The following is a 7,746-nucleotide window of genomic DNA, read 5'->3' as shown; positions in this document are numbered from 1 at the left end:
ATAGAGCGTGAAGTATTCGAATTGCGGCTTTAATAGCTTCAAGCAGATTCGCCTATGAAACTCACGAAAACAATAGGATGCCACTTCGTAAATGCCCTTCCAGATCAAGTGACTACATTAGCCCACAGCCAGCACATGCTGCCGTACTGTTTAATATAATGTGTCCTAGATAAATATCGTGCATTGCGTACACCGCGTGTGCGATGGCAGTACAAGTGGATGCGAGCTAGACTATTTAAATGCTTATTAAGTTTATTATTTGATTAGGATGGCAGGTACATTTATTTCATATTATATATTTGTTTCTTCGTTGAAAGGTATTTCCGTCCATATTAGTCCACACGCGCGTGCCGTAACCGCGAGTCTTACAAAAGTCGTTCAACTCAGCGCTACCATAACCTGCCTAACCTGTAAGTAGAGTAATAGAGACGACTATTGAAGTGAATCCAATTTGTTGTTCATTACCATAAGACCAATGATCTCGAAATCCGTTATATCAGTAACATTAATGGCTACTTTGCTTTCTTCGATTTCATAGTTTTATTTGGTTTATTATAGCATACATATGAATTTATTTAGTTATTACTTGATTATCTATAAATACTAATAGTAGTGATCATTTGAAATTGAAGAATTCTTTTTTGCAAATGAACCAAAGATTCACCGTGTTCTTTGCGTACTCTTATTTCCTGTTTGGAACATGTCTATTACTATCTTAATTATATCTCAATGTAAAAAATAAATAATTAACCATATTATTACTCTCGATCATATTGAATCTTGCGAAATTCTAGAGCAATGAAAGAAGAGAGCGACACCCAAATACTATAAATAAAAATGATCTCTACTCAATTTATTATTGACGACGTTTCGCTGGTTTGTCTTTCAGCCTCATCAGACCCTTTATTCAAAATAAATCAATCCGTTATATAAACATGATGACAATTTTACAATAAAATGGTATCAAATCGAAAAACAACAAAAAACACATACCAATGCAACTGAAGAATTTTTTAAGATCACGTTATCGATTGCTATGAGCCAACAAAAAATTTATTATGAATCTTGTATTTGCAATTTGTATTGCGTTTTATGATTGCTATGTATTATATTATGAGTATTAACTTGACTATATTGTTAATTTTATTTAACAAAATTTACAATAAATTTTTTGTTGGCTCAGCAATCGATAACGTGAAAAATTTTCAGTTGCATTTTTTGTATGTTTTTTTGTTGTTGTTCGATTTGATACCGTTTTATTGTAAAATTGTCATCATATTTGTATAACGGTTTGATTTATTTTGTATAAAAGGCATGATTAGGCTGAAAGACAAACTAGCGAAACGTTGTCAATAATAAATTGAGTAGAGATCATTTTTATTTATAATATTTGGATGTCACTCTCTTATTTCATTGCTCTAGAATTTCGCAAGATTTAGAAGATAAATAGTTATTACTATAAATAAGCAATTTACTTCTTCCTTAAAATCATAGTTTTATTTAAAAAATGACGTAAATGCTGATTCTTTAGTAATAAAAAATATTGTGTTTCACAAAATATTCCCTATTAAAATCAATTTTGTACTTCGAACAAAACGCATTTTCTAAAAAGTTCGAATACAGATTTAGTATTTTGACATAATCTAATTCATTAACGATTTATAGCATTATCAACATCGTAATCACACTTATTAGTAGTCTTTGTTAACTAAGTCATGCAAAATAATTATTTTATTTATTTTATTTTATAAAAGTATCAAGACTAATTTGAATCGAAAAAATATACCAATAAAAAAAAGCCTTGTTAAAATCTATTCAAAATGATTCTGAGAGCGCGCCACTTGTCGGAGCTGTCAGTTTCGTGACTATGTGCAATGTGCGCAGCCGCAAGCCGTAATATTGTGTCCACGTGGAGAAGGTGCGTGAGTAGGACATAAAATATCTGTTCTAGGCGTCTTCGCCACTCGCATGGCAGAAACTGTAGTGAACTGTTATACCAAATATCTTTAAAATTTATGTAGAGATTGATAATTAATTTCACAAGTTCTCTGTCAAGGTCAAAGTAAAGGTATGCAATAACTAAGAACTAAATTTGAATAAAACTCTAATAACATAAAAATTTGACTTCACTCATTTTATTTTGGATTGTAAGAATATTAATTGTTTCTCATGTAAATAAATTTTTTATTAGAATAAAATATTAATTTTTCAAAATCTAGTCTTTGATTAATATTTACTTCAGGGATAACAGTAAAATAATAGCTAAGAAAAAAGTTCATCAAGTACAAAATCTATTACAACTGATGTCGCAATAAAATTTAATGTCATTACAAAAATTGCAGTTTAATAAATCATTGCAAACTGTTGATACTTCTATTTACAGTCGGAAATATTTAGCTGTATTTATTACATTTATTGCTAAAAAGCATTAACCTATTGCACACTCAATAAGAAATATTGCTCATAGATAAACTGTTCACTGTGTAATACGAGTTTGGCGCGTAAATTTAAAAACCTTGAATATTATCATTCTAGTTCTAAAGTAATTTTATTATAATTCATTGATTGAATGATAAATTATAACAAAATGATGATTCGTTTATTTAAAAAAATGAAGGATATTATTATATTATACGAATTCTATTATATAATATACATTAGAAAATAATTTAATTGTTATATTACATTAGAAATTAGGAAATTTATAGTAAAAAAAGGTATTAACATGTCAATTACATTATTTGTATTATTAGATTATTATATTCTAGATGGATGAAAATAAGTTATCAGATTCAAAAATTAAAGAAACAGTTCAGAATAAATACAAAATTTACCGTCGTCGATGTCATTTTTCAAAATTTGAAAGTATGAGAAATAGTAATCTATTATGTGATATCACAATTAAAGTAAGTATTATTGGTATCTTAATGTTGATAATTAAGCTTAAAAGTAACAACAAACGATGAATTATGTAAAACTATCCAATAACGTATTACCCTTGAAATAAATTTGGTTTCCTTTTTAATTTTTAAAAGGTAAAAGATAAAGAGTGTTGTGCTCATAAAGTAATTTTGGCAGCAGCATACGGATATTTTGAACACTTATTTATCCAAAATGAAGTTGTAAAAAAAAATGATGCTATAGTTTTAACAGGAATTGAAGCAGCGTAAGCAACACTATACCGATAAGATTTGTAAACAATTTTTTCTAACTAAATTTATAATTTTCTAGAAATTTAGATTCAATTATTCGATTCGCCTACACAGGCCAGATAAAAATAACAGAATTCAACGTTCTCAGTTTGCTTCGAGATTTCGAATTCCTCGATGAAATCGATATGAAAGATGCTTGTATTGAATTTTTGAAAGACTCGTATTTAACTTCGGAAACAGCTTTGCAACTCTACAAATTATCAGACAATTTCAACAGTATTTCTCTTAAAGAAGCATCAAAGAATATGATTTCTCGTCACTTGCCTAGTATATCAGAAAATACGGAATACCTAAATATGCACGTGGACGCGTTAAAAGATATTTTATCAGAGAATAAAGTGAGTTATGAAAGAGAATATTTTGAAGGCACTATAAAGTGGATAATGCATGATGTTGCTAATCGAAAAAGCTATTTAAAAGACTTAATGAGTTATATTCAAATTTCAATATTTACTTCTGATTATTTAGTCAATTACTTAACGAAAACTATACCACATCAACACAGGTAAATCATATTTAATTAATGCATACCATTGAAATTTTCGTTGATTATGAAAAATGTCTTTTAGTGACATAATAGGAGAGATTGTTTCGAATTCAGGTGATTTTGCTAAAAATTCTGACAAACGCATTATTGTAGTTGACAAAAAAAAACCACATTCAATCCAGATGTATAACTTAAGAGTGGGTAAGATACGTATATTTATCAATGGCCACAATAGAAAATCTTGTTTAATTCAATTAATTTTTTTATACATCAAAATAATAAAGATCCTGATGTAGAAATAAAATCATTAATTTTTAGACACGTGGTCTGTAGATAGCTGGGTGGTTGCTAGAAGTATGATATCACACGAAAATGATTTTGGTTGTTGTACACTAAACAATAAATTATACCTAATTGGTGGTAGAAATGATTTTGGAAATTTTACAACGGATGTAACAGTTTATGACCCTTCTACAAGATATTTTAAAAAATTATCACCCATGAATAATCAACGAAGGTAACAATCACGTAATATTCTTTCAACAATAGAATCAATACTTTCGCGAGAAAATTGATATATATATTCGAAATAAACAGCGATCCAGCTGTATGCTCACTGAATGGCTACTTGTATGTATGCGGTGGTTGGAATAAATTAGGAGTGTTGAATGTAGTCGAGAGGTATGATCCCGTGACCGACAAATGGGAAACACTGCCGAGCATGAAGAATCCACGGTCAGATGCTGCAGCTGTGGCTTTCGACGACTGTATTTACGTGGTTGGCGGATGCAATCGCTCTGCAGGCGCATTGGATTCGGTTCGCAAAGACTTATTATTAGATTAATTCTCGTGATTGCGATCGATCGTTCTTTGTCGACGTCAATTACAACTAATTGCAGATTGAAAGATATGATCCATCTACCAACCAGTGGAGCATTTTAAGTGCAAGCATGCAACAAGGTCGCGCTGGTCTTGGAGCGGCGGTTTTGGATGGCAAATTGTATGCTTGCGGAGGTGACCTCACTGAAGTATCCTGTACTAGTAGTACAGTTGAAGTTTACGATGTTGAAAACAAACAGTTAGTTCGATTTAGTTACAATGCAAAAGTAATTTTGACAAACAACATTATAATACTTTGTTTCGATGGAAGGTGGCGGTATGTGGCGAGTATGCAAGAAATCAGATTACGATTCGTACTAGTGACACATCGTAAACAATTATATGCAATTGGCGGTATTGCTAATTCAACTGTAGAAACGTATGATCCACACACTGATTCATGGTCCTTCCTTTCGTCTTCGGATCTGCCAATGAAAGGTCTTGCTGGGGGAATAATCACTTGAAAATTTAGCTATTGATGACCACGATCACAATTATTTTCTAGATATATTAAAGAAAATGGAAATTTCTTTCATGCTATTCTAATTATTTCAGAAGATCGAAATATTTTTCCTACATTTCTTAATGTATAACTCTCACAGTATATTTTAGCTACTTAAATACTTTACAAATTATATGTAAGAAACAAACTTGATCAATCAAAAGGATGATAAATTTGTTCGGTTGCAAAGTAAAGATGCTCGATCATTTCAGCACTACTAATTTATTTTTTACTTCTGAAATAATTTTTTAATTTCATCAGTTCATTGTGAAAGTCAATAAAAAATGAGCACCTTTAGAGTTGAAAATAATTACGCATACAGAACTTTGTGCGATAAATATTTTGTATCATATATATAAATTCTATGCTTAGAGATTTTCTATATTTAAGATATAATTTTTTTTATGCTTAACTTTCTGTAATTATACTGTTTATTTGATCTCGTACCATTAATATCGATTAATATATATTTTATAATTTTTACGTTACTCTAATCCTTTATACCGAATATCACATTAAATATAAGAAATGTGCTAATTTAAGAAACAATTCGACTTATAATTTTGCCAACAAGTACTTAACAAGTGCGAATTTATTGATAACAAAAATAAAAAGCCAAATTTATTGTAAAATAACAAGCTTTATATTATACAAAAATATCGAACTACCGAGTTTTGAAAATAAGAGCTACTCCATTTCTTTCACGTTTCCTCTCTCAATTTCAACGTTTCATCGGATGACAACTGACGCGTCTAAACCACATTCGACTGCTGTTAGAAGGGGGGAGGGGGGGGGGGGGGTGGAAGCCAATACATCCGCGTTCGTACATGACATCTTTTTCTTTTCTTTTTTTTTTAACGCTAAAAACTCGAGCGAGAGAAAGAGGCGCAAAGTGATACGTGTTTTTGACACTTTGATGCCGCTGGAAAGAAATCGCATCGTCACATACGCGTCACACGTATATATAGGTTTTTTCTCAACGTCGCTCGTGATAATGACAAGAAAGAGTCTTATTTCTTTCTATTTTTGAGGTCGTATTGACGCGGCGGATCACTCCCTCTTTTTCCTCGATTCATTATTGACTTTTCACAACGACGTGACTGCCAGGCGACTTATTTCTCGATAAGCCAAAGCCACTTAGATCCATTTTTTTGCTCTCGCCCTCGCTCGCTTTCTTTGCTTTTCTTTCTTTTTTTCAGAAAATGAGCTTATTGTGGGATTGGAAAAAGGGCCAGTTAAGTTGCGATTCAGTTAAAGTTCACTTTCAAATGCTCATTGTTTTGCAAATAATGAGTTTTTATCGAGTTCAAAAGCTTTTTACTACATCCATTATTTCGAAAATTTTTTTTTTCATTTTACCCAGCTCTTGATGCCTGTTATTTATACAATTAATTTCTACCGTTCGAATTCTCGCAATGAAAAAAAAAATCAACGAGCCTCCTGTGTGCTTATCGCTAATCCCTTTTCGAAGCGAAATTTAATACTTCTATCATATACACTGTAATACGAATAAATTATCAAGCACGTTTTCACATAAAGTTTCTCACTCGGTCTACCGTCAGTGGATCTATTTCAAAACGCGCGCCAATAATAAAAGCTTGAAATCAATATCGACGCGCAATAACACGGCATTAGCATGTAGCGAATAAGAAAAATCATAATAATAATTAATACGTCGAACGTGTAACGAACGCGCGTATAGTGCAACAATAGCGAATCATTCCCATACTGGGTCGCGATCGGGAGCGACTTTTCTCACGTAATACGATGCTTCGGCGCATCTGCATATGCTTATCCGCGCGAGCGATCGAAATTTCGCGGCGAAGGGCGCGTCGCGCGCAAAAATTCATCGCCAGGTGCATTCATCGATTATTCAAGAATAATATTTTCTAATGATCACCGGGAAATTGCTTCTCTACTGCCTCGGAATTCTTCGGGCGGATCAGCAGTGGAGAAACAGGAAGTGCAGCGTTTGCCTCCTTCCTTTGATCTACGACCGATGATCGCTTGTGTTATGCAATTGAACCATTATCCAAGTGAGTTCATCCTCTCTCTCTTTCCTCTCTTGGTGTTTATTCTTTTTTTTATTATTGGTATAAGGTACGCACACCATTGAGTGAATTAATTGCAGGGGTTCGTTTTTGTGATGGGTATCGGTCGGATGTTTTCTTGTGCCGTGTGAGTTTGGATCGAGCTCTTTTCGAGCCAATTGTTGCAATCCAGTTACTTTGAAATACTTCTTATGAAATTATGTTCGGATATAGATATAAATAATGTGCGTAACTGTATATGTGAGTTGATTTTAAAACGACTATTTCTCTTTTAAATAATTTAATATAGCATATTTCGATTTCTATTACGTGACATATAAAGTTTTTAACTAGATTATCTATTCTTAACCACATTGTTTCGGTTATTTATTGAAAAAAAATTCTAATGTTCATTTCAGGCAATGATGAATTAAATTAGTTTTTCGAGTAGTTTTTCAAATGAGATCTACCTAGAAAAACATTTTTTTTGTATCTTTACGCACAAATTTATGTCACTTCATATATTTTGATTTCAAGAAGAAAGTTGAACAAAATTCTTTAGTCGTTTTAATTTAATCTAATTAAAGTTACGTCGGACAATGGTGTTTCATCAGTAAAATTGAAGACTATGCAATG

At 31.7% G+C, this 7,746-nt stretch overlaps 1 protein-coding gene across 2 annotated transcripts; it reads left to right on the top strand.

The window, feature by feature from the left end:
• The first annotated feature begins 1,951 nt into the window (after positions 1-1,951).
• Positions 1,952-5,707, top strand: LOC131666724 (ring canal kelch protein-like). 2 transcript variants are annotated; one of them, XM_058939587.1, is made up of 9 exons: positions 1,952-2,068; positions 2,754-2,906; positions 3,036-3,166; positions 3,232-3,717; positions 3,782-3,900; positions 4,018-4,216; positions 4,297-4,516; positions 4,599-4,777; positions 4,850-5,707. In XM_058939587.1, exons 2-9 carry the CDS (start codon positions 2,769-2,771, stop codon positions 5,040-5,042), a joined length of 1,665 nt encoding a protein of 554 aa, XP_058795570.1. In that variant the 5' UTR covers positions 1,952-2,068; positions 2,754-2,768; the 3' UTR covers positions 5,043-5,707. The 2 variants fall into 2 exon arrangements, with proteins under 2 accessions (XP_058795570.1, XP_058795571.1); XM_058939588.1 differs by having other exon boundaries at positions 1,966-2,068; positions 2,769-2,906.
• The last annotated feature ends 2,039 nt before the right edge of the window (positions 5,708-7,746 follow it).

The sequence above is a fragment of the Phymastichus coffea genome, unplaced genomic scaffold (assembly GCF_024137745.1).
Source record: "Phymastichus coffea isolate CEN01 unplaced genomic scaffold, Cenicafe_Pcof_1.1 PCOF00060, whole genome shotgun sequence".
Taxonomy (NCBI): domain Eukaryota; kingdom Metazoa; phylum Arthropoda; class Insecta; order Hymenoptera; family Eulophidae; genus Phymastichus; species Phymastichus coffea.
This window is presented reverse-complemented; position numbering and strand designations above follow the sequence as displayed.